General features: G+C 36.7%; 2 protein-coding genes and 1 long non-coding RNA gene across 8 annotated transcripts; 1 reads left to right on the top strand and 2 right to left on the bottom strand.

Moving 5' to 3' along the window:
* Positions 1 to 490: 490 nt before the first annotated feature.
* LOC135626828 (vesicle-associated protein 2-1-like) lies at positions 491 to 3,142 on the bottom strand. The gene is made up of 8 exons (XM_065132479.1): positions 2,937 to 3,142; positions 2,761 to 2,831; positions 2,542 to 2,623; positions 2,311 to 2,426; positions 2,087 to 2,218; positions 1,926 to 1,952; positions 1,415 to 1,489; positions 491 to 961 (listed from the first exon to the last, which is right to left on the bottom strand). The coding sequence occupies exons 1-8, from the start codon at positions 2,989 to 2,991 to the stop codon at positions 827 to 829; spliced, it is 693 nt and encodes a 230-aa protein (XP_064988551.1). The 5' UTR covers positions 2,992 to 3,142; the 3' UTR covers positions 491 to 826.
* A 382-nt stretch (positions 3,143 to 3,524) lies between these two features.
* On the top strand, positions 3,525 to 8,646 carry LOC108951693 (uncharacterized). 4 transcript variants are annotated; one of them, XR_010492448.1, is made up of 7 exons: positions 3,525 to 4,004; positions 4,083 to 4,196; positions 5,935 to 6,029; positions 6,136 to 6,211; positions 7,885 to 8,008; positions 8,085 to 8,198; positions 8,298 to 8,646. It is a non-coding gene; the product is annotated as an uncharacterized LOC108951693 (long non-coding RNA). The 4 variants fall into 4 exon arrangements; XR_010492449.1 differs by having other exon boundaries at positions 3,525 to 3,970; positions 8,085 to 8,646; XR_010492446.1 differs by having other exon boundaries at positions 8,085 to 8,646.
* Positions 8,647 to 8,815: 169 nt separating this feature from the next.
* Positions 8,816 to 25,737, bottom strand: LOC135584886 (protein VASCULAR ASSOCIATED DEATH 1, chloroplastic-like). Of its 3 annotated transcripts, none has more exons than XM_065132476.1 (19): positions 25,375 to 25,737; positions 25,214 to 25,270; positions 24,275 to 24,325; positions 23,958 to 24,023; positions 22,741 to 22,836; positions 22,477 to 22,566; positions 20,596 to 20,696; positions 20,338 to 20,513; positions 20,081 to 20,121; positions 19,907 to 19,994; positions 19,719 to 19,805; positions 19,537 to 19,591; positions 14,555 to 14,621; positions 11,904 to 12,000; positions 11,130 to 11,191; positions 10,987 to 11,029; positions 10,560 to 10,864; positions 9,496 to 9,759; positions 8,816 to 9,281 (listed from the first exon to the last, which is right to left on the bottom strand). In XM_065132476.1, the coding sequence occupies exons 1-18, from the start codon at positions 25,516 to 25,518 to the stop codon at positions 9,544 to 9,546; spliced, it is 1,842 nt and encodes a 613-aa protein (XP_064988548.1). In that variant the 5' UTR covers positions 25,519 to 25,737; the 3' UTR covers positions 8,816 to 9,281; positions 9,496 to 9,543. The 3 variants fall into 3 exon arrangements, with proteins under 3 accessions (XP_064988548.1, XP_064988549.1, XP_064988550.1); XM_065132477.1 differs by having other exon boundaries at positions 8,816 to 9,085; XM_065132478.1 differs by having other exon boundaries at positions 10,560 to 10,861.
* Between the last annotated feature and the right edge of the window lie 1,209 nt (positions 25,738 to 26,946).

Raw genomic sequence — 26,946 nt, 5'->3', positions numbered from 1 at the left:
AGCTGAATGGCGGCCCCATGGTTCAGATTTGGCTGTGCAAGGCGTAGAGCAGCAAACACATTGCTCGTCGAATGAATATTTGACATGTAGGACTCCTCAGCAAGTATATATATATGTGTATATATTTGTCTCCGAGTTGTTTAGATCTCTAAGGTTCACATTTGCATTGTCCCCATAAAGATTGCAAATCAGAGTTTACTTCAGAACATCAAATATAGAATAATTAACATGTTAGAGAAGGGTGAATTTTCCATGGATAAACCTTCAAGGTAGAGTTAATGATAAAAAACATAGCACAGACTTAATGTGAGTTGATTTCCATGTAGAGTGAGAGCTAATCCACTTGCTGCACTCAGACATGAAATATAATTAAACAGCATTTCTTCCACAAACTGCACTGCTGAAAAATATCACAATGGTAATTTTGATACTGAAAAGTAAAGGGAGCATTGTGTCTGGAAATCAAATCACATGTAACACATTATAGCTCTCAAGTCATCAGTGTGGCAAATACTTCTTCAGCAAATTGCGGTATTTGGTGCATAAGAGAAGAGTTGCAACAATCAGAACAATCTTGAATGAAGACCTTACACCCTCCAAAGTACACAAGTCGAACAACAAAAGAATACACCCAAGAGACCACTGAACTGAACAGGAAAATGCTGAGACATTGTCGACAGCACTACCTGAGACTAAGAAACTTCCAACCCAAACAATTTTGTGGAGCAGATAGTGGGAAAGTAGCATGCTTATGAAATGCAGAAAATGTAGGCACTAATGGTAGCCAAATATTGATGTCATCAACTTGGATGGTTGTGAATGTGATTTAGGCAGCCGGTGGTGTAGATAAAGTAAGGTTTAAGATGAACCCAACCATAATACCTACGAGACCAGCAAATGCAGCAAATGTCAGCGAAAACCCAGCATCACTTTTGCGGTTTCTGCGCCTCTTCAGCATGTCCTGCAATGACAACTATATCAGTTTCCGAACAACGAATATAACTTTTATAGAAAAATGCTTAATCGCTGAAGAATTTATAACATCTTAAAAAGCTTTAACGCCACATGTTTGAGAAAAAAGGCTTCCCGAATGTTATCGTAATCAGATTGAAACCTTAATCATGACGCACCAAGCTTTTTCCATTATACCTATGCACATATCATATGATACTAGCAAGTAAATTTACAGTCTCGATCATAGATTATTGCACAATAATATGGAGCAAATAATGTTGCTTGCAAATGTTACAAGAGCCTCAAAAGTAACCATTCACTAAATAGTCAAATCATCTAGCGAGATATACATGGACAGCAAACACTCATGCAGCAGACTATATAAAAGGGAAAGCAACAATATATGTACTTGAGGTTCCAAAAGAATTAGAAAAGAAGCAACATAGGGTCAACTACAAACCAATTCCCTTTGCAACTGATGATTTTGTTGAACAATGGTATCCCTTTCCTCCTTCAAATGTTGTAACATCTGGATCTAAAAAACACAAATAATTGAGGTGAAAGAAAAAAAAGAATACGACAAAAATCCTCATTGCAGCAAAGATAGAGATGATGAGCCTTGGTACTAGGAGAGTTTATCAACTCTGTGTTTCTTGTGCTGAAGAATATAAAACCAAATGTGCCATGCAACTTTCAACAGAGTGAAAGCCACTCAGACAGAACATGCAGACACAATTTGCTATGGGTCTTCCTATACCAGTATGTTCATCTCCTATCCATCATTTCAATGATAACCTTGGTTCAAAACTTTCTAGATAAGGTGACTATGTAAGATTAAGCTCATTTACATCAATGCAGGTAAAAGTCTTTCTACAGAGAACTGAGGGTTAAGGCAAAAAGAAAAAGGTGGAACCCATTGATGGATTTCATAAATGACAAGGAGGAGAAAGAATTTGGCAATTGTAGCTAACCTCCTCATTGCTTGAGTTCTTGTGCATCTGCATCACGAAGAAAATGAAATATGCATTACAACCAGTGAAACGGCACTGATGAACACAATTGAGATTCACAAATGACAAACAGTTTGGTAGAAAAACTGTCTGGCCCATGATGAAGAAGTATGAAATCTTACATCTCTTTTCCCTGTAGCTGATGAGGCAAGACCGGACTCTTCTTCAGAGTTTCCAAGGCCAGATTGCGACGGAGAAGTGTAAACAACTCTGAGTTTGAGTTCTTCTATCACCTTATCACCGTCTTTATTGAACTGCATGAAACAAAGCAATAAAACATATTCAAGAATGAACCATGAATCATTCTCAACCTGCAATTTGCAAGATGATATAATCAACAGCTCACCGTGTCAGAAGGGATTTCATCTATATCATTACTAGGAGGCACCTTGGCACTCTGAATGAGGAATTTATCCTTGCATTGCATGTCAGGAGGGTACTCCTTTTGGGGTTGGAGGGTGACTGAAAACGAAACATGCACACGCCATGTTTCCCACATGAGATATCATCAAAAGCTGCTGACCAACCATCGATCAACAATGACACACCATGAACCAAAACTACCCAACACAGATACCTGTAATAGTACATGAGTCCCAAGGTTGTACCACGCTTGCGTTCGGCCGAACAAAGTACTTCTTAGGAGACGTCGTTTTCACCTACCAGGATGATAGCCAGAGTTCCAAATTTTATCAAAATTCAGGTGAGATATGAAGCAGAACTGAACAAACACCCACACACACGAAAAACCCAAATCGCGGAGAAATCAAGGGGAAACACGCATTTTTCCGAATACCTTGAATGCGACATGGTGTTCGGTGTTGTTGACGACCTTGATGTTGCAATAAGATGGCTTCTCCAACTCAACTGTTCCTCGAGAAGGGATCTCCCCATCAATACCCAGCACAAGATTCGATCTTTAAAGAAAAACAAGAAAGCGAACAAGGGGAAACATCAGAGGGCCAAACGTACACTCGAAAGTGAGCTCTTCCGGGTAGACGGAGATCATCTGGCCGCCTCCACCCATGGCCGTGTTGGGAGCACAGACGAACGATGGAATCCTCGAGGAAGACCAAAGCCCGATAAGGAAACAAAGACGGAGCCTTTTTTCCTATTGCCGCAAGAGCAGAGGAAGAGGAAGGAGGAGCTTTGAGCGATACCTGTGGTTGGGTTGGGGGGGTGGGGGGTGCGCGGGGGGAGAGACAGAGAAATGGGGAAGAATGGAATGGCTCGGAGTTCATTTCAGGCCGACAACGACGGGGCGACATCGATTTAATTATATATATATATTCCAACACCTAATTTTTATTTGGGCGATTTTTCTCCCATTCTTTAAGCTTATAGAAAGCCTCAGTTTTTTTTTATTATAAATAAGAAAATAATTTTATTATTCATTTTTATCTAAATATATATATATTTATTATTACTTTATTCAAAAATATACTATAATCAATTTGGATCCAAAATCATAATTCTGAGAAAGGCAATCATTCCGTGACAGCTTAGAATCTGAGAAAGCCAATATGCTTTGCTTGCAAAGCCTACCTTTGCCCCCTTTCAATATGATATTTTCTTTCGCTCGTAATATTATCTTATAACTTTTAATTCAGTCTACTTATAATTTATAAACATATATTTTAGATAAAATTATAATTATTTAAAATTTTTATCATGATTAAAAAATTAATTATTTATTATAAAATATTTAATTTTATAATTTTTATATACGAAGGATTGTTTTATGCATTAGTATTCGTAACTAACGGTTAGAAAGTACCGAGCCGCGGAAGATGTCAGGGGTGATTCACTCGAGTCATCGCCTCGCTCTCATCGCTTTTGAACATCGCAACCCGTCGTTCGCTTCACCTCCGTAATCGAAGTCGGTGATGGCTCCTTTTGTCGCCCGCCCGACCCGCCCCGCCGCCGCCGTAGCAGCAACAGCGCCACCATTCCTCCATCGCGCTGGCTCCCGGCGGGGCCTAATAATCCCAACGATGTCGGAGTCGGTGAGGGTAGAGTGGCTCGGCGACTCCGATTCCGGTGGTCGAATCATAAATGCCCCTGTTCTTGGATCTTGTTTGGCGATCTTTCACTAATAGTTTCTGGGAACCGGGGCAGGGATCGTGGAGCTGAAGCTGGGCCGGCCGGAGGCGAAGAACGCGTTCGGGAAGGACATGCTGCGATGACTGGGGCTCGGTTCCCAGGGTTTTCTTCGCCGGGACGGATCTTAAGGTAGGCTTGGATTTTGCTTCATTGTTCTTGAAGATTGCCATCATCGTTTAATTGGCAGAGGAATTAAGCAATACAAAATGGGCAAGCATTTGATGAGTTAGTCTCAATCCATCAATATCTTATGGTTAGCACCGAGTCAAGTTAGCCCTAAAATGACACAGTGTAGAAGGCGTTTGCTCTTCCGGAGGTCATAAAAGGGGCTTATGTTAGGCGCAGTCCATCAATGTCTCCGAGTCAATTTAGCCCTAAAATGACAGTGTAGGAGGAGTTTGCTATTCTGGAGGTCATAGAAGAGGCTTAAGTTAGTCTCAGTCCATCAGTGTCTCATGGTTAGCACCGAGTCAATTTAGCCCTAAAATGACAGTGTGGGAGGAGTTTGCTAAGCTGGAGGTCATAAAAGAGGCTTAAATGCCAGAGTATGACCAGCTCACTAGCAATGACAACAACAACAAAGCCATCAAGTCCCAACTACTTGGGATCGGCTAGTAAAGATACAAGCTGTTATCTATAAGTAAGGATACCATTTATAAGGGACTCACAAGAGTTTGAGTTGCCACAACCATGTTGCCATCTTTTGGCTGGTCAACTCAATTGGGTAGACCAAAATTTGGAAGAATCGGATCTTTTGAAATTGGTCGAGTCACAAGAAGTATGGCTATCCACCTCATTATACAACTTACAGCCTTGTTTCTACCTCAGAATTATGATTGTTTTTTGCAATCACTTAAACATGTTGGGGTTTGCAAAATTGTGATTGTTTCTAGTGCAACTTGTTCTATTCTCATTATCACTTAATCAACTACAGATAAATGAACATGACAAAAGAAGGATTCTAATTCATGTTCTAGTATTTGAGCTACCACAGTAACAAAAGGTTGATGGTATTGGTACCAACCAATTAAGGAAAGTAGTTCATCCATAAAATCAAAGAAAGCCAAAGGTCAGATTGATTAGACAAAGGAAAACATGTAATGCTTCTATTTTGCACAAGAATGTATGAATATCAACAACTTTGAAACGCATAAAAGGATGTAGAATTGCTGTACATTATTATCCAATTGTGTTCGATCAACTTTCACAATATCTCTCTTTTCTTTTTGTTCTTTTGTTCTTCAAATTATGATCTTATTGAATTATTCTGTTGTGTGCTTTATCAATTGTGTCTCTTCTGCGTACATAAGTAAAATTAAACCTCTTTTGGCTGCAGCGCAGGCTCATGAGTGCTACTGAAGTCCAGCAGTTTGTTAACTCTTTACGATCAACATTCTCATACTTGCTGGTTCATGTTCATCTATCTACTTTGTGTCTCTTGAATTCTGTAGCTTCAGATTTCCTCAACTTTGTTACATTACAAATTTTGACATGATGCGAGCAGAAATTAGTTGAAAGTATATCTTCAATAAACAGGCATTTCTTTTTTTTCCTTTTTCCTTTTAATTTCTCATTGTAACTGGTCAGTGTTTCATTCTGCAGTTATCTTGTTACCTTTACCCACATGATGCTATTTTAATTGCCTTTTTCTGAGCCACCATCTTCCTTGTCAGTGAAATTATAATTTTTGCACTTGTCGTCTAAAACTCAGCTTGCTCGTTGTAGTAGGGACATGCACGTGAGCTAATAAACTTTAATGTTCCTTCTCATCTTTCTGCGTCCTCTGTTAATTGCTGTTTGCCCTTGTCTTTAGTGTCTGTCTTTACTGCTACAGAAACTTGATATAAATCATCAACCATTTACACAGGCACTCTCTGTTCCAACAATTGCGGTCATTGAAGGAGCAGCACCTGGTGGTGGCCTAGAATTGGCTCTTTCATGTGATCTTCGTGTGTGTGTGTGGTATGCCTATGGTGCAAATCTATTTAAAACCAATGGTGTAGGTTTCTCTATAAATTTAATGATTTGATATCTCACTTCAAAAAGTGCTTTCATCTGCATCTTGTAGGAGAAGATTCAACATTTAGCTTGCTAGAGACTGGACTTGCCATAATTCCTGGGTATGTGTTCAAGCTGGTCATTGGGTAAGAGAGTAAAACTTACAACCTGTACCATCGTATATGCCTTAAATTTTATGATAAGTTTTTGAAAGCTCGATCCTGTAATGGTAGCAGTAATATTGCATTGCTTTCGGAATATATATACACAAATCTTTTGATGCTTGTAGAATTTTATTTATAATATCAATAAAGTGTTGGGAGGAAGAAGAGAATTCTAAATCCAATATATATATCTGAGATCAATAAATAAATAATATATCAGAAAGTCAACATAAGATTAACGTGGTTCAGTAAATCCCATAGACATTCACGGACAAAACCAAATTCTATATCATATGAGATCAATCTCAACTCAGAAATAAATTTTCTTGTACGTCCTCTCACATAAACTCCATGTCTCTAGAAACCCTAAAGAGTACTCTCTCTAGACACCCTGGAGAGAAACCCAAGAGTATAAAAAAAATTCGTTACATCTTGCTCTCCTCCTATCAAAATCCAGAGATACATGAGATATTCATAGAAGAATCAAACCCTAATTGCCAAGGGTTTTCTTTGTTCATAACTCCTTTTTGTACTAGGATGCTTTATCCCACTGGGATATTAACTCCAAGAATCTCAAAATGCTTATTAATCCCAACATAAATATATCTTCACTTAATATCTGAAATGATCATTAATATGTAACACGATGCTGGAATTATCAAAATTTGTTGCCTTGAGATAGCTATATTTGGTTATGTTTTAGTAAAATTTTGTTTTTGTTTTAGGTAAATTCTCCGACTCAAACATATAATCATAATAAATATGCAGCCTGCATGAAAGACAAACTGAACTTGATTTATCAATTTCTTTTTGCAATCCATATATTGGGATTTTTTTCCATCACTAAGCTCCAGGACAATTGTTAGTTGATGTTTATTATTTTTGGATTTCTAGTCTGTAGGCAGATACTGACAGTGTAATTTAATGTAGTTAAAAGTTTGTCTTCAAAACCATCCCCAAACCTTGAACTTGAAGGGTAGAAGCATCATTTCTGCTTTATGATGCTTATAGATTGCACAAATAACAGTAAACTGACTTGTGCTGAAGAGTTAAAGGTCCGAAACTGACTAGTTATCTTGGTACCCGAACCGACTAGAACCTGTCTCATACCCCACAAATGATACCCAAACTCAGTTTAAGCAGATTGTATAGATCTGGATGCCTAAAAACATTTGATTGACTGTCATCCCTAGGGCTGACTATCCCAACTGGGATCATGATGGTTGACTTTGGAGTCAGATCAAAGTACATAGGGTATTGGATTTCTCATACTCAATGACTATGTGGTTGGATTATAATGCTTCAGTGACTGAAAAAGTTGGGTAGATATTTAAAGGCTCCTATGATCATGGACTAATGGTATATGAATGATATGTACCTTTTACAGTTCTCAGTATACGGTAAGGATAATTACAAAGGGAAGAGGGGCGAATATTGACATGATGTAATTTTCAGTTTTTCTTGGTCATGTTTCATAAACAGTTGAGGTATTGTGCTTTCTTACTACGTTTCACTTGGTCATGTTTTATTTTCTGAGACATATTGAACTGTGATTTCTCCTTGGAAATGCATGGTCTATAGAACTTTTTAACAAGAATGTGTTGGAAAACTTGAAAGGCATATCATGCTTTCCGCTGAATTTTCGACACAAACAGAGCTGGTGGCTGATGTGTCGAATTTTCGACACAAACAGAGCTGGTGGCACCCGACGACGATCAGCAGCAAAGGAGCTAATATTAACGGGTCGAAGGATTAACGGCAAAGAAGCTCTGTCCATGGGTACAAAAATTTCTAGCATCTGACATCTTTAATTTTGACACACCTTTACTAATTGTATTAGGTTCGTTTGTGGCAGGACTCATCAATCACTGTGTTCCTTCTGGAGATGCGTACCACAAGGCTCTTCGTGTTGCCTGCGTACCACAATTCTTACGAACAGCCAAGAGGATTAAACTAATGCTTCAACGAAGTATCATGACAAGAAGAATTTTTACACAATTACCTTCCCTTCCCCATTCAGTACTCTTTTATCTTTGGATGGATTCTAACCAGGGCCTATCTTTGAAAGGGTTCTTTGGCTACAAGGATGGCTTAGCAAGCTATCAACAAAGGCATGGAAGGAGCTACGCCCCCGGCAGTGGGTGGAGAAGAAGAATGTTATGGGCTACTACTGAACACAGCAGACCGTCTTGAAGGACTGGCTGCATTCACAGAGGAGAAGCGAAAACCCAAATATACCTTGGCAAATAGAACCACACAATCTAGTTCTTGTTCGGCTGCTTGTTGTAACTTAAATCAGCATAAGATACAAAGGTGTTCGAACCATATAAGTTTTATTCTTTTTATAAGTATCATTTGGACATAACAGAGTCTTACGTTAACTGGTAATTGAGACCATGGAAGAAATTTTCGACAGATGTCTACCTTTTCTGGTGGAATGCTTATTCTGAACTAGAATGTAATAACTAAATGAAGTTTCAGATATTTCACCAACACAAAATCCAGATGCAGCAAGTAGGAGCAGAAATGGAATGTGACCGATGCAAATCGGATGAAGTTATCAGCTGAAACAGCCACTAACAGACATTTGCTGTTAAAGAACCCATAATTCTCATCAATATATACTACAGGGACGGAAGCAGATAAGTCACAGAGCCTCATTAGCAATAGATAGGGTTAACATCGAGAGCCTACTAAAAAAATCAAGTGCCTCGAGTTTTGACGATACTCCAGTCAACTATATAAGGGTACAAGTAAAATGTCTTACAGAACCTTGGACTTGATACCTGTAGTTATTTTTATACCCGGAAAAACAGGAAATTAGAATCCGATGTCGCCTAATGCTACCGGATGAACCTGGGGCCAGAACATGTGGGCAAATGTTAGAAATAAACCAACAAAATAAGACACCTGAATGAATAAGAAAATTGCTGCAGAAAGGGATTGCAATAAAAACAAGGGCATCATAAGGCGCATGGTTCTGCCACAACAGGGTTCCGTGAGGGTCAAATGACAGCCTTCAATGTACGGAAAGAAGCACATGACCTTTTTCCTGAACGCAAATGAATGCAAGTGAAAACTGGGAACTGCTCTAAACAACACTAAATTTGCTCTGCATTGTTCTTTATGGCATAAAACAGCCCAACGAAATGAAAATAATGATTACGTTGAAGAAGAGCATCTAAGTCGTGAAAAACTCGAAGTTTGGGCAGGCAATCAACCTAGCAAATTCATGCTCAGTAATGCCTAGAATGATGAAAACTTACAAGTTAAGAGGTTAATTTGAGGTGCCACTCCATATCCCTAGTTTGTATTCATGATTTGGCCCTCAGCTGTTCAAGACTCTGCAGATAAGACTTCAACAAGGCATATTCATGACGCATCCGCTCCAATCGAGATTCCACCATAAGCATTTCTTCCTTGAGGTAGTTAAAGCGCTTCTCTAACCACTCTACGTTCTCCATATTATAGTTTCCATGAGTTACCAGATGCACCTCAGGAACTCTAGCTAGAAGAAGAATGATGCTTAACTGCAAGCAACCGCCAAAGATGCAGAATCAATCAATTTGCAAACTATAGAACATATTCAATTGCTTATACTCCCAAAACTCATTGCAGAACAGAACATTCCAAGTAAACAAATAAGTTACATGCAGTTCAGAAAAAAAATCATCAAATAAGGATAACTTAGTGGCAACTCAGACAAATAATAGTTGTTGTCAAAAGAAATTCTCAAAATAATTTTTTTATATAAACTGAAGCTCATAATACCCAGACTTGGTACCAACTTCTGCACAGACATCAAAATCATGATATCAGTCAGTTCATTCTTCCATTGTCAAGAATTGATTCATTTATTATAAAGAAAGGCTTAAATGTGATTGCAGCAAACATAATTTTTCATGTCCGTTTTTGCTATTGTTGTTTGTCAGATTGCCATAAAATGTTTTCTCACTGTCACCGAGAACTCTACCAAATTATTTAAAAGCAATCAGTTTAATTATTCAAATAAAAAACATTTGTGGTACAATGTCTCACAAAGTACAGCAATATCTTGTTATAACAAGAGTTTACTGTTCTTATCAAAGAATGGCATCCAACTATTCCTATTTGCCTAGGAATGCATAACTCATATTTGAGGAAATGCTTATCCGCCATAATTTCCTCTTAAATAATGTCCTCCAAGTTGGCTTGATGATGCTGAGAGATAGGATTAAACTCTTCATAACTTCTAGTGCATTAAATCACGACAAAAGATATCATTCATGTTCCATGAGAATGTTTTAACTCTATGCGGTGTAAGGACCACGAAAAGAAGCAAAGAACTTGCCTGCATTAGGATAAAGATAATAAATGCCACAGCTAAAATCGTAGCTAGCAGACTTTGTGCCTTCATATGTGAACAGAAGGTTGCCCATGGTTCTCTAAATATACTCATCAGAGGTGAAAACAGTTGAGACTTCTCTTTCATGTGATTGTCAATCCCTGAATTACAGTTTGTTATCTCATGGATGTTCCTTGAAAGATATGTAGAATTTAATGTTGAATTTTGTGTTGACCCTTCAAGCTTTGGGGGACTTCCTAATTCACTGTTGTTCTCATGAACCATTGATGCATCCTGCTCTGCTAGTCCTGCTATTATCATCAGAAAAGATACCCGTAATTACAAGAAGGAATATATCAACCAATTGTAGCTAATATATTGCCTACGAATAGTTTAAAAAATATATCTATCTTGAAAGATATAGAACACAAACCTTTCGATTGTCCAATATTCTTTTCCTTTAAAGTTTCATGAGCCTAGAACATGTAATGATGTCAATATTAAAAATCAGTAATTTCCTTCCAAGATTTAGCACGGAATACATGAGAAAGGTAAGTTTCATCATTTGACACATACGATGCTTATCCAAGTAGCGTAAACTTCTTTACTCTCCTCCCTAGTTGATTGCTCAATTTTCCCTGTAAAGTCATTCTTAAATGGTTATATAGGTCTTAACAGTTAAATGCTTGATAGTAAGAAAAATAAATAGGAGCAAATGATCAGGGTATAGATATTTTAGCATCAATTGTGACCGACGGTAAGTAGTTCAGACCTCAAGGCCTGCTGTCTACAAAAAATTGATGCAGAAATTTCTCTCTTCATGTATGCCCCAATGAGAATATAGTGGAACACAAGCAGCTGTTGTATATATTAGGATGAGTTTTGCCATTTGCAAAATGATAAATTCCCTAGAAGGTACTAAATTGCTTCATATTTTTGACAAGAACCACCCATATAGCTGCACATCAAATGAAGAGAACTAAATGCTTCAACAACATGCACATGTGACCAACCTTGAAATCCAAAGGCCGCACTCCATCAAAAGTTTCAACAAGGACTTTATGTATGAACCCTAAATGGAGAACTTAAGGAAAATGATTCCATGACGAAAAATAGTGGTGGCACGTGATCTTTAGCATCAGTAAGTTTGATGATAGGGTAAATTAACATGATATAGGATCTAACATTGCAGTTGTGCTGGTAATGATGCTCATAGTACAACCTCAAGTTTATCTACCACATCAACTTTACATTTTATCATGAATAAATCAACACTTAACATACCCTTGAGCATGCTCCAATAAAACACATCTAGTTAACAGAAATCAATAAAAAATTCTGCAATTGTACCCTTAAACATGGTCTTCTTTGAAAATGCCACATTAGAATATACTTTCACAGTGCAGCTATTTTCTCCCTTGCTAGCTTGTTCAACATCCCAGATCCCCTGTACAAGAAACACAAGAAATGAATACCATTTAGAACAGCTTTCAAATGAAAGACTTAAACATGACAATGTGAATATAAGACCAAAAGTCCAACATGAAATAAAGTTCGACGCAAAAGGAAATATTATATCAAACGGCAGAAAAGCTGGCTTTTTCCCTGGAAGATTGGCCACCATTATGTACCATCTTTTGAAAAGACACTAAGACGGAAAAGTTAAAAGAATGTCACAGCAGACTTCTTACTCCCTCTCTCGTTGGCCCACATCTGAAAATTAGCGTCTCTCTGATATTATTAAGGCAGACAATGGAATGTATCTTGTCTCTCACCCTAGTACTCTACCAAAGATTTTTTTTTTCCGATTAACAAAAAACCAACAGAACATTGTACATTATGTTTGCTAAACATAATCCAGCCATATTAAACAAGATTTATTTGAATTTGAATTGGCCTGCAGACGCCTACAGAAGTGCAAGAACACTTCTCAATAATCCAACAATGACAATTAATAAGAAAGCTCTTTTCCTTTGAAGGCCAAGAATTTGAATTGGCTTGCATACTCCTACAAAAGTGCAACAATTCCATATGTCCTTGAAACCCTTTAAAATATGTCCTGAACCCCTGAAAGTTGACCACCAATCACCTAGCAATTAAAAAGAACTATTGGGTAACTAAATGATGACTTCACCCATAACTTACATTATTATTAACATTGACGAGGGGAGTTATGATATATCAATGGCATGTCAGAACTACTAAGCTACCAATATGCATGACACATTATCATTAAAGGAATGCCACACATATCATGATGTAGCAGGTGATTCTATACATTTCCGCTTTTTGTGTAAAATGCTATTGTCGCTCTTGTATTTGACCATATATAGTTCCAAATACAGATTGGACCTGACACCTATCAGCCAATATTTATTTGTCACACCAATATTTACTTTTGTTATTTTTTCTGTGACACCAAGTGATATAGATTGGGGAGGGTGAGTCATGATGTTATGGTAAGATTTGCTCTTTTTTAATCTAAATGAGCGAGGTTCGAGTGGCGAAAATAGTTTCTCTACTTGTGTGTCAAAGTTGCTTAGATTAATCATTGTTGGATCTCGCATTGATGGGAGACTTATGCACTAGGTTATCATTTTTTTTTGGCGAACAATACATGTCAATATACCTCCCAATACAAAACATAATAACAATCTCAATGCTGGTGATAGACTGCTGTTTGAGCCCTTGGGTAAGAATTGGTATGATAGTGTGATGTGATAACATGAGTTACCAACAGGTTTTCCAAATCTCAGAGTGAGAAGATCAAATATTTGCAATTTTGGATTATGCTAGATATATATCTAGCTTGTGGGGTTACATTTGAAAATGCCTGTTTTGCAAATATATGCCTCAAGAATCAGCAATTTGTATATTTGAACCTTCGAAGCAACAATTCATGTACTTAATACCCTTCAGAAACTGAATAGATTAACAGATTTTGACAACTTGTTAGCCATCATAACAAAAATGACACAAACATTGATGTGAATAAATATTCAAATAATCTTTCAAAGGAGATGAGAAAGAGGGACAACAAGACAACTACGCAAATTGCATACCATCTTAAGTCTAATGCACAAAGTAAATGACTGTATCAACAAAATGAGGGATAACAAGTCCTATACTTCCAGTAATATAAGAGCAATAGTGCAAATAAATCTGACTTCCAAAAATGTAAGAAAACCAAGAATTGAGCAGCCATATGCATTCTCACTTTTGAGTGTTGATATCTATCATCAAAAAGCACCATATATTCTAAGGTTGATGCTACTCCAATTTTATGGTGCTTCGGTGGGCAATAATTGTGGACCAAGAAACAATTCAGACAAAAAGCTAACAGTCATAGATTTCCTCAAGTTTTATACAAAAATTTAAAATGACTAATTTTATATGCCTCAGGTTATAATTTAACAATTACTTTCTTAATCTTATAAAAGCTTTTAAGCCCTACTTTGCATGAACACAAACTCATGAGGAATTTTTGTTTTGTTTTTCTTTTATTATGTTGCTTTGAGCTTCTAGCAGTTTTATCCTTAGAATTAAAACTCTGAAGTACGTAAAGTTTGTCTAATTCTGCAAAATAATACACAGGATACAAACTAATGCAAAATTTGTTATTTTGCTCAATTTGTTTGAATTTATTACTTTTGTAATAATTTATAGCTTTTTTTTATCAAATCTGATGTATTAAGCTTCTAAAACTTATCCAGAAGTATCAGATCCAATAGTTTGAGGTCAATCGGGAAGGGAAGAAACACATTAAGATCACCCGGTAATAACAGCAACCACAGATTAAGCACATGCCTGACTGCTTATAGTCCTCAAATACACCAGTTGAACTTATCCTCAAAATTGCTTAGTTCTAAAAGCATGATCCAAATTATATCTAAAAAGAAGCGCAAATAAATGATTGACATCCCCTGATTGTTAAAAATGCTAAACAATTTTCAAAATGATGATAAGTATAAGAATGATAAGCTTTAGATTAGATTTTGCACCTCAACTTGGAAGTAATCCCCATATGGCACATTATCAATTTGTTGTGATGTTTCGATTACCAAATGGCTGTGGTCAAACAAAAAGATCACTTGTTAAAGAATCATTGACCAAACAAAGCAATATTTTATTAATGAAAAATTCTCAAAGAAAGCCTAGTCATGAATATAGAATTAGCAATTCAACAACATGCATTGTGATTGTGATCAGCACAGCTACAATGCTACATCACTAATCAAATTGCATTATTGGAACCAGACTTCAGTTTTAGTGGAAAAGCCAACTAGTATAATGATATAATAAGAGAAGTTATATTTTTTTCCTTAATGATAATTTCCACATTTACCAGTCACCTAATCACTCAGCTATAGCAGAAATAAATGTAGGAATGCGAAGCTTAGAACTTCAACGTGCATCTAAAATTCAGTGGTCTAGACTGAGTCAAAAAAACCGGTGTGTGACATATTAGACAACTTTAGCAACTGCCAGAAATCTACAGTTTCCGATTGGTTTCATCAAAATCTTGTCTTTTGTGTATTGATGACTTCTAAGTAATGAACTACATACACGTGCATATTATGAACTCTGACCACTGAACCACTATATGATGAGTGTATCATTTACGTCAAAAATCCAGACGAAAAAAAGAGTTCTGGCGTTGGTAAATAAGGACAGGCAGGACCAGGTTGCACCAGCACAATAACATGTGTTTAGCAATGAGTTCTAGCATAGGATGAGGGTTGTTTAATATAATATAGTACCATACAGCATGACATTTTGCTACCCATGACCATCATACTAGCAAGAACAGTTCTTCAATCTTAACATTCAATTCTACTAAACCAGAAGCTCTATGTATGCTGACCTTTCTCCAAATCCTATCAGCCTTTCCAGTCAAGTGATATTGACTAACTTAAATGAGAATTAAGAGGCAAAAACAATCATTTGAATAGGATAAGGCAAGGTTCGTCATATCGTAGAATACCACCTGGTATGGGCAGTATATATCGATCCGATACAGGTGGTGCATACCGATTTGTTGAAATGCCCCACCATACCATGTGTCGGTATGTTGGTACAGATCGGTACATACCATACCTGTAGCCGGTCGGTACATCGATACGGACCGGTAAGGCGAATCATGGGATAAGGTATTGTCTAGTTAAGTCAAATAGGCAACAATAGAAGTGCACATCCTGGTTTCCATCATAAGAGGGCAAGAGGAAACTGCCAACAAATATCAGTATTTATGCAACACTGACCACTTCTTAAATAACCAAGTCCTAGTGACACATCCCAAAATAAAGCTGTTCTCTCTCATCTTCTCAAAGGCCACGGTGTTGGTGGAATATAGAATATATCCTCCGCAATATCCAAGACACAGAACCTTAATATACTAAATTCAACAACTGCAAAACTTAATACCTAATTTATGGATCACAAATGAGCAATGTTCAATTAAAGTTCAAATATTTCATTTTTATCCAGAAAGGAAAGATATATTAGATCTTTAAAGTTAAACGTCTACAAAATGACCTCAAAAGGTCAGCATACAAAATGGATTCAAAATCCAAAGGAAATCTCTCCTTCCAAAAAAACCTCCATTCTATCTAATCTACCTCTAGTTGCAGCCCAATTGGCAGTTTGGTTGCCTTCTCTAAAACAGTGAGAACAAGAGAAGAACAAAAAATGACTGATCAGATCAAAGATATCAGCAAGGTATTTGACATGTCCCGTGGTGGGAGTTGATGTTTAGTGATGCAATTTACAAGAATTGCTGAATCAAGCTCCAACTGGATTTTTAGGCCAACTGGACTTTTAGGAATTCCACTTGTAGGGACAAGATGAGACCATATTTGGCTGCTAAAGCTTCACATTGCAGAGGCGAGCATCATGCCACATACTTGAAGCCAGCAGGTATTTATGAATTTACGAATTATTGATGATGATGCCACACAATACAGACAGTTACTTTTTTCCTAGGGAATCATATCAACCCTGTTCCAGTTGATACTTGATAACAAGCAGAAATCCTTTAAAAGGGTGATTGCAGCAGTTATTAAAGTGCAACTGGTGAAGAAAGAACCAGACCAAGTTGGTTCAGACCAGATTTAAGGTAAATTTAGAAAAAATTTATTTGTTTTCAGTCAATTCATTTATGGTCCTAGAGCTCTTGCTGCCACAAGTTAGATAGCTCTCTTCACGACTAGCTACTAAGATGCTGATCAGAAAAGTGAAGAGGATGCAGCAGTGGGAAGTGATTGAGCAATCTACATTTAAAAAAAGGTTTTCACATTTCCTTAAAAGAAATACATGAAGTTGTATGGTATACCATTTTCTTTTATATAAAATATGGGCCAAATTGAATAGGAGAAGAGAGTATTCCAAATCTATCATAATAAATTGAAAGTTACTAACCACAGTACAAATGTGTACCGATGTACCACCCATACCGGTCCTCTATCGGATCAGTACATACTACCCATACTAATCGGTACGGTATAGTATTGCAAACTATGGATAGAACCAAGGTTTGCAATACTATACCATACCGGTATTTCGATCTGGGCTCGGTACCGGTACAGTACGGTATACCAAGCGGTACACCCAGGTGTGTCGAGTACTGTAGCACTACTACAGTGCACTCAAACCGGTAACAGGTGGTCCGTGTACCGACAACCTATCGGACCGGTACATACCGCCCGTACCGGGCGGTACAGTTCGGTACGGCAGACCCTGGATAGAACACAATTAAGTGGATGAGAATCCTGGAACTATCAATGTCTATCATTATACCAAATGTATCTGGTGCCTATGAACCCTAAACCGGTTAAACACATCACAAAAATGAAGTTTCTGAAATCTCAGACCAAAAAGGTTGGAGAAAAGGTCCCACCCAATTTATAATAAGATGAATACATCCAATTAAAATTTCACCAAAAAACATGGTATATTATTTGTGGATGTGGCACCACGTTGGGTGCCACAGATTTCATCCAAACCCAAACCTGACTAGGTATTTAGAAATCTGAACACAAATCAAACCCAAATCAGTTGCCTTGTTGCCTACCATTCCCATTCCAAATCCTATTAAAGGGTTAATGAACCCGGTTTAAGTGAGTCCAGTAGACTCAGGTATCTGAAATAACCCAACTCGTTGTCACCCTATCTCACACCAGGAATAACAGTAGATGGGGCACCCAGGAGCTAATTATCCAGGTATTTGAATCCAATAAGAGTTTCATTTTCCTAAGTGAACCTGTGACAAACTCTATTAAAGGATAACCCAACCTGGTTTAACAGGGTTTGGTAGACTACAACTAGAAAATTTTGACTCATTGCATCCTGGGTAGACCAGGATAACCAAAAACACTTGACTAATCATCATCCCTAGTTGTCCCTATGCAACTAGAAAAACCCAAGTCAAAGGTTGCACTCAAGAAAAAAGAGAAATTGCAAGAAAGCATGCACAATAATCTCAAAACTTCCTGTCTCATAGTATCTTAATAACTTAACAGGACTACCCATTCACAAGTCCCTCTGGATAATGAAAAACAAAACAATGAGACTATAACAAAAAAAATTGGAATTTCTAAAAGAACAAAAGAGTGATAACAATTTTCCTTTTACTTATGTGTCTCTTTGAGGGCAAGCCTAGCAATGTTATTCCTTTGCGATTTAGAAGATCAGGGTTCGAGTCATAGAAACAATCTCTATCCCTATATTTAGAGGTAAGACTATAAACATTCACCTCTCACAAACCTCACCAATCCCTCGTAAACTAAGTACTCATGTGCATCTATGAGATGAACAAAACTTCCTAACCTAAGTAGACATTGTCTCACCATTATTTTGAAAAGAGTAGAAAAGATAAAATTTTCTACTTGTAACTAGCCTTACGTACATCGGACAACTCTATTCCATAGTTTAGGAATTTTGTAACAATAGTAGTGTGCTAATGGAAGAGGGTCAGCCATAGTGTCATGGTGTCAGCCTGTCAGGGCAACATCACTTATTTGCAATCTAGGAGACTAGAATTGACTCACAGAAAAAGCCTATTTAATTGTAAGGGTAATACGACATACTGTCACGGACGACTATTGCACGCCCACAACACCTTCATCAATAAACTGTTCATCGCTTATGTTTGCTTGTACAGTTGTTTGGCACTATGTTTTGCCTAGATTTTGTGTGTTTTTCCTTGGTTTTTGCAAGCTTAGCGAGTTTGCAAGGTTGCACAGTGATTGCTCGTCGAACAGAGCAAAGCTGATCCAAACCTTCCCCGTTTTCGCATATCGCAGCTTGATTTCTCAAGACTACGGTTTGAAACATCACCCATCACAACACCTTGGAACCCTCCAAGTGACACAGGGATAGATGGGGTTCTAGGGTAGCATTGGACCCTATTTAGATTCATATGCTTGTACGCACAGTGTGCGTAGGCTTTCATAACACCCCAACACTCGATTGAGCTACCATTTGTGGACTTGCGGTTGTTTTTTTTTCCTTCCAAACTTCTTGTTTTCTCCATGTATTCCAACTATTTGCTGAATTGCTTGAATGCTATGTTTGAGCAAGTCATAGAAACTTGTCTGTCACTCATCTTTGAAACTAAACATCATTTATTTTTTGCCGGTGCTTTGGGACCTATGCAATGTTACACTTAGACGGACCCTCAGCATACAAATATTGGTAAAGTGTCTCACAACTTAAGCAATTCTAGCTACGTAGATAATACGTTGAGTCGTTGACCCTCCATAGATGTCACATTGGGAATAACCTTGCGTACAGAGTTGCCCTTTTTTCTAGGATGTGCTGATAGAAACTCTAATAGTCATTAAACATTGTTGATCTTCAACAAAGCCTTCCACTATTAAACTGTGGTCTATAGCAGGTCAAACAACAACAGGAAATGCTTAAACAATGATGATAACATCAATTATGATAATTCAAAAATATATACAAAAGAATATATATGTATCACCTGTTTCTGTACACGCGAAATTTCTGGACCTCCTGACAGTTCCCAAATTTAGCACCTTAAATACGACTAAAAGAATCAAGACAGGTATTTTTTGAAAGCAGAAGCAGTGAAAGTGCACAGTACAACTCCACAAGTATGAATCTAAAATAGTGCCAATGTAAATGAGGAAAATTTCACCATACCAAGATATACTTTGACAGGATGCAGAAATGAAACATTGCGGGTATACCCAAATTGTTCGTGCCTATGCCAAGAAGTGCACTGAAAATCTGATGCATGAACATACAAAATAATTTCAGGACCATCTACCACTTTCAAAGATAAAACAAGTAACAAAATCAAAACATCTGCCTTAAACTGAGCTTTTTACCCTTGTCACCACATCTTGTATGGAAATCCTTCAAAAAGTCAGCAGCACGATCAGAGACAAATAAGCTGAAGAAATCCTCCACAAGGAGCTAATATCAATAAAATTTGTATGTTATTAGGAAGTCTATGGTGCATGATGGAACTAGTGTGTCAATAGATATAATTTCTTCATTACCGAAAACTTTGACTCAGCAACAATTGCAAAATGTTCAGGTACTGCAATATAAACCAAGCAAATTTCATCGGTTGATGCAAAAGAGAAATAAATGGAGAACAAAGTAACTATTTTCTGATAATACAGAAACTCAGAAACAGAAAGTTTTTCCCTCCCAAAAAAAAACAATTATTACATGAAAAAGTTCTTAAAAGTGTTCATATATCATGAATAAATTGTGACATGACATACCCTGACAGTTGCCAGTCACTACGAACCTTTAGGAGCATCAATGTCCTCGATGGTCCATGAAAAAGGATTTTGAGATAATGACTTGTTAACATTTTCTTCACCTTCATTCTCCTGAATTTCCAAAAGCCTTATGGAAATGTCGCTGTCAACTTTACCATTAGGGATAGATTTAAATTCTTCTGACAATTTGGCATCCTTACTTCTGGTCCAAAGAAAAGTATTAAATCAATATATGGTGATAATAGAGAATCCCACAGGCCGCAGCTAATTTTCACAAGCATAACCTGTTCGAAGATGATGAATCATCTAGCAATGCTTTACCTCCCTTCACTTTGTCAAATATAATAATGGCATCGTCTTGACTGCTGGCCTCCAATTTTGTATCCTAAAGTGAAACAGGTTAATAATGCATAATTGATTCATAAGTTGAATAATTGAAAGTTGAAACAAAGGAATTCTATAATGGAATGCATATGTAAAAGCTTCTAATAATAGAGTTAAAATAATCAAATAATCGATTTCTGCAACTACAACTTGACCTCATTCTCAATAGGAGGAAATCATCCACCTTAATTGCTTGTTTAGCTTGATCCATAAGTACAACTGTATTAAATTCTTGAACATCAAATTTAGTTTTAGTTTCAACTCCTACAAGATGGGAAACCATGGAATTCCTTGAATATATCAAATAAATCCAAGCACTTGTATAATGTGAAAGTGCCTTGAACCAGATCTCTTATATAACATGGCACAGCTATATCTTTTCCAACACGGGATAATGAAAAATAACATCAAAAGTGTTAGGTATGTTATTCTTTCTGTCAAAAAGAACTTGACATCTAAATTAGAAAATGACAAATTACAATAACTTTCACCTCTATAAGACATGGCTTCTTAAAGAAGCAGAAGTTACTATTGTGCGAAAAGTATCCTATTTTTAATAGTTTGTTATTCCATAAAACCTCAGTGAAGTAGAAGTGTTTTTTAAGCCGTGGGTGAATTGTTCCCTATTTTTAAAAGCTCAACATTCCATAAAAGCTCGATAACAAAGACCTCAACTAACTATACAAATTCTTAATAGCTAAATAACTTGCATAACAACGACTGTGATAAGATTTTTGAAGACTAACTAGACTCGGTAACGAACACTGCTAGTACCTAGAATAGCAACTTAAATAATCACAAAAATCTGAAAATCACTAGAAAATGCAAAAAAAAATAAATTATTAACTGTTGTCCTCTTCTCTTATTGACTTTCGTAGTGCTGACAATGATCCTCATATAAACCATTTACATTAATTTTATGCCCTCATAATCCAGATCAGAACCAACAGATGTTGCCAAGGGCTTTGTGTCGCTTAAACAGGACCCATTCAATTAGCATGGATTGACCCCACAGTAGACAAAAACAAACCCTTTAGTGATACTGGGGCAAGTTTGAGGTAATGTTCAGGGTTTAGGTCAAGGCTGAACCTCACTGTAACAAGTAGTTATCATCCAATCTATATTATCACTTCAATCCATGAATATTTCCACAATCAAAATATCGACTAGAAACTAATTTTTAATCGATTTCCTAAAGCCATCCACTAGGACTCAGTAGTTGGAGAACTGTTAATGGGAAACCATGTCTGTCACCAAAAAAAAGGATTGCCTAATGCAATAGCTGGTCTCTATCTTAGAGCCCGCAAGCTATGGATTTTATGCTAGCCATTCAGTCTGATACTGATAGGATGAGCCAGGATTTCCAAGTATGCAACATATATAGTCTGCTCATATACAGGTACATAAACAGCATGTAATTGTACTAAAACCCTCAACAATGCTTGCACTAGATGAGCATGGTTTCAAAACAAAATCATTATGCATCGACCATGTACTGGTATATTGCAGTATCAACCATATCAGTCAACAGTGACAAAATAAACAATATTTGATCATTTTTCATTGCTGTGTTAAGGCATAAAGTACTGAATCGATCCAACAAGGATGCAGCATGGTTGGTGATACCAAGTTTTAAAACTTTGGCAATAGTACACTGTTTAATATTAAAAAAAAAACTGTCATGGTGGAGAGCATTCATATATGTTGCTTCAAAATATTGATCAAAACCTCAATAAACATCTAAACATAATCAACAAATTAGGGAAAAATGAACTGCTTACCTGGGCTCTTACGTCACCACCATGTTGCACCCAGACATCAACAATAAGCCGGTATGCTTCATCCCGAGTCAAGAAAGATCCAAAAAAGTACTGCCAATTATAAATTAAATATACAAGAAATTTATAGCCAACAATGAAATGTCCACTGTTTCTATTCTCTGAGTAACCAACAAATTAATAGCACAAATGACCTTAAAGGACAAACTACGTCAGAATGTGTACAAGTGGAAAAAATGGATATTGATTGACCCAAAGCTTTGTTACCCTTTTCACTCCAGCAAGAATCTCAATGGCATTATGAAAGATTGCAACTGTCTTTGCTTTACGAACACAAGTTACCTCATGGAAAGGAATTATTTTCTGTACAACAAAACCATATTAATACATCAAATTGTCCAGTCAACAATAACAACAAAAGCTTACAACTATTAGATCAATTATCAAGAGCAGAATGGATGACTGTCAGCAACATGCTAACTTCTACCCCAGTCATGCCAGCCAAATGCTAATTTCTACCACAGTCAAAAGGATGAAAGAGATATTATGTATGTCTCTAGAAACATACATCAGAAATAACCAAAAATAGTACGGATAATGAGGCTATCTCAACCATTGAACCTAATTCCCACATCCATTCAATTTTTAGATTCAATTACCTATGAAAATCAGTAAGCAGTTTGATTCTTGCCAATAGAATAGCAAACAAAATGTTGACACAGTTGAACTTAAAAAGTAACTTTTTATAGGATAGTTTTTAATGGGTCGGTATGGCTGTAAGCCAACATATAAAACCAATTAACATTTTACAATGTAAACAATTTTCAGAAAATGTTGTTGTAACCAAGTCAACAGGTTCTAGTAATACTAGAATATAGCCATAGATTGTACTGAATCCAAATCCAGCTCTAATCGGATTCACTCAAATATTATCCAATTCCTTGTCATCCCGAGAAACAATCCAGTCCATTTAAAATTCAAGGCTTGAACAATAATGAAGCTAGAACACTGTGGTTAAAAAAGTTCAATAAGCACATGGTGCATAGATGAGAAGTATGTACCAGGAGAAACTGATTATCCAATTCAAATGGAAAACATTAAAAATCAAATGATAAGTGTCTGTAAGAATAAACAAGGTATCTCTACTGAAGGCCAAAAGGCATAGGCATTAACGATAACAAAAAAGTGAATAAGACAGTAAAAGGCTTGCATATAATTATCACTCTATGTAGTAACTGGTATGTAGCATTATCTGAGAAACAACAGCAGAAGCTCAAACATACATAAGAAATTCAAAACATGCTCATGGCTCTCAAAAAAAGAAAACAAAATCAACTCAAATAAATTTTGGTCAAGTACCAAACAAGTGTCACGTTACATAACATCAAATGAATGTCAACAGGAATCTTTAATATATGTGATGGGATACCAGAACAAGATAGAAGTTCAAAGCATTTAAATAGTTGAACATATTCCATGTTTACCTTTGTCTCAAATCCAAAAATGTTGGAATAAAAGCAGATGTGGTGGGTAAACAAATACATATGCCCCTGTGAGAAAAACCAAAAAAAACACACATTACTATAAATCTAAATCATTTGTTACCATCATGAACAAAATGGTGACTTCTGCACTTGTCAATCTTAAGTAAATCAAGAATCAAAATACAGCAACAACAAGAAGCCATAATGTCCCAACTATTTGGGATTGGCAAATCAAGGCATCAAAATGAAAAGGATTAAGTAATTCAGCAGCCAGGTAATCCAAGCATGATAGATAAATACACGAAAAGCAATAGTACCTGAAGAAGAATATTTTCATGGATTGCGCAATTAAAATCTTGAAGAAGAACCTATACATATAATGTTCACAATTAGAACCTTCACTAGACAAGAACCAGAAAGAGAATAAAACTGCATATCGTAAATGGATGACGTAGTTTGTCACATAGACAAGAATGTAATGTAAAGCACCTACGATGAGTGCCATGACAGAATCAAAATTTTACCCTATATAACAATCAGAATGTCCTGCTAGGCAATTCGTGGAGAAGAGAATACATGAAAGAAACTACAGTTCAAACCATGAGCATATACAATAACCAAGCATCTGAAATGAAATACAATAACTAATCCATCAACACAAAATCAGGCTACCTGACAATGTGTGTGACATGCTTCTCGTATTTTAAATGTCAAAATGATATCATAGCAATTCTTATATTTATTTAGAAGCAAAACAAATAATTCATCACCGTGAGAAGGATAAACTCTGGGTAAACATAAATGTCTCCATGTACAATTTATTGATTCCAAGTGAAATGTCCAAGCCGGTGAGACGAAAAAGAAGTCTGATTCTGTGACACTATTGTTGTTCAGCTCCAGAGATGGTTGTAAAGAACATTTCCTCAATGAAGTTCTCTTAATATAAATCTAAAAAACAAAATCGAAAGTTTGGAATTGAAAATAGGATAAATAAATTCTCGCACTGAACTCTGATATTGAATCTAGATTTGCCTGGAGATAATGAGCCCAGAAATATCTGTAGAGAATGTCCGCTAATCATCCATCCATCATTGTTAACAATGAAAAAGAAACACGTAATCCTAGCAGAGTTTCCACACAAATCTGAATGTAAGAACTCAAAAGAATACCACAAAACCTACAAGCTAGACGAAAATAACATGAACAGCACGATGGTAACAAAGTATCGGCTATATTAAAACTCGAATCCCTCTTACATCATCAGGCGAAAGACGAAACAGAAACCTGTACTCCTCACTCCTCGTCGACAGGACCTGGGTCAATCAAAACAATCAACACCAACAACCGGCAATTCTGAGCCCAATTCGAACTCGAACCAAAAAATGTCGTAAGTGAGACGAAGAACGGAGCGTCCTACCAGAGATTCGGCGTCCTTCCGGTCGGAGGGCTCGCTGGACTGCGCCGACGACGTCTCGGAAGCCGCGTCCCCGTCGGGCTTCGCGGCCGTCGGCGCCGGCGAGGGGCGTTGTGCCTCCGGATTCTCCGGCGGATCGGTGCCCATGGATCCGGATCCTAGGGTTCCGATCGAACAGGAGGGACAGGTGAGGAGTGGACCTTTGGCTGTTACTCGGGCTCTCTAAATTAATGAGTAGCCAGTGTCGTCTCCACTCCCCGTGTCCGTTATATAAAGAGACATGGAAGAAAGCCGGGGGGAAAGCGAGGCGAGGACGCCTGCAGAGGGGAGATGAGTGCACGAAAGGCACCGGTGCCCGTTTTGGAGGGGACCCGATAAGGGATTAAACAATACGAGCGCAGCGTTTTCCATCTCCGTCTTCACCCTTTCCGGTTTCAGATTCGGTGAAAATATATCCGATTCGGATCCGATAGTAGAAGACCGCTGTCCAAATGAACGATTTAATGTGCACTGTTTTCTACATTAATTATATATATATATTTATGTACTGCATTTGCAGGTGGCAAAAAGGGGGCAACGAATTAGATAGAGAATGGATATGGAATTTTAGATGATAATTACTAATATCATATGAATTGAGAATACCAAGAGAAACGTAATGCAATTGAAGATATATATATCCAAATAAATATGAATTGATTTGAATTCGTAGTGTGTGATTGTGAGTCATATTGTCGGAAACCTTCTTCATTTGATGAATAAAAGATGCTGATAACTCCAACCGTTGGTCATAACAGCTGTTCAATTCGAAATGATAGTTGGTGCCGAGGGCCGGTAAGTTGACAGTAACAGTAGAAAATGTGTCATGGACCGCGCGAGATGATGACGGCAAAAGTTCGGATCGAATGTTATTCCCGATAGAACCCGTCAATATGATCCAAACTACAATTGAATATAACAATATAATAATTTACATCAACAATTTTATTATTAATTTTATTGGGAGAAAGAAAATTAAAAAAATAAATATCAATAAATAAATAACATACAGAATATATACTCTCATATAAATTTAGAAATATTTTTTTTTTTCATTCTCTTTACAAAATCATATAGCACCTTTATAGACATCCCAAAAATATCCTTATATATCATATTCTATAAGGCTGAAATATTTTATATACATAAATAACATTGTATATCTTTATATATAAATCTAAAATTTTTTACATATTTTCTTTCACCCTCTTTACAAATCATATATAGTATTACTCTCTTTACAAAAAATCATATATAGTATACCCTTGCAAATAAATCCAAAAAATTTGTATTTTTTATTGTTTTTAAAAATAATATATATTGCTCTCTTTACACATCTCACACAAATTCTCAATAATACTCAAAATATCCTCATGTTTTCTCTCTATCAAAATATAAAAATATATAAGATATTTATAGAAAAATTGAACCCTAATTATAAGGGTTTTCTTCCTTGACAAAGGACTTTTTTAGTATTAGGATTATTTGTTCAGCAACCACTAATCTTAAAATACTTATAAATCTTAATAAATTTGA

The sequence above is a fragment of the Musa acuminata genome, chromosome BXJ2-11 (assembly GCF_036884655.1).
Source record: "Musa acuminata AAA Group cultivar baxijiao chromosome BXJ2-11, Cavendish_Baxijiao_AAA, whole genome shotgun sequence".
NCBI classification, from domain to species: domain Eukaryota; kingdom Viridiplantae; phylum Streptophyta; class Magnoliopsida; order Zingiberales; family Musaceae; genus Musa; species Musa acuminata.
The sequence above is the reverse complement of the archived record's forward strand: the minus strand, read 5'-3'. Positions and strand labels throughout refer to the sequence as shown.

What these genes read in the sequence shown, in the direction of transcription:
- LOC135626828 (XM_065132479.1), bottom strand. Translation starts at nt 2,991, where the DNA reads ATGGGTGGAGGCGGCCAGATGATCTCCGTCTACCCGGAAGAGCTCACT. An exon ending in AACACCATGTCGCATTCAAG is followed by an intron (nt 2,624 to 2,760) that starts GTATTCGGAAAA and finishes TCATCCTGGTAG; the next exon opens with GTGAAAACGACGTCTCCTAA. An exon ending in CAGCTACAGGGAAAAGAGAT is followed by an intron (nt 1,953 to 2,086) that starts GTAAGATTTCAT and finishes TTCGTGATGCAG; the next exon opens with ATGCACAAGAACTCAAGCAA.
- LOC135584886 (XM_065132476.1), bottom strand. Translation starts at nt 25,518, where the DNA reads ATGGGCACCGATCCGCCGGAGAATCCGGAGGCACAACGCCCCTCGCCG. An exon ending in GGGATTACTTCCAAGTTGAG is followed by an intron (nt 12,001 to 14,554) that starts GTGCAAAATCTA and finishes TTTCTTGTACAG; the next exon opens with GGGATCTGGGATGTTGAACA. An exon ending in AAAGAAGACCATGTTTAAGG is followed by an intron (nt 11,192 to 11,903) that starts GTACAATTGCAG and finishes ATGACTTTACAG; the next exon opens with GGAAAATTGAGCAATCAACT.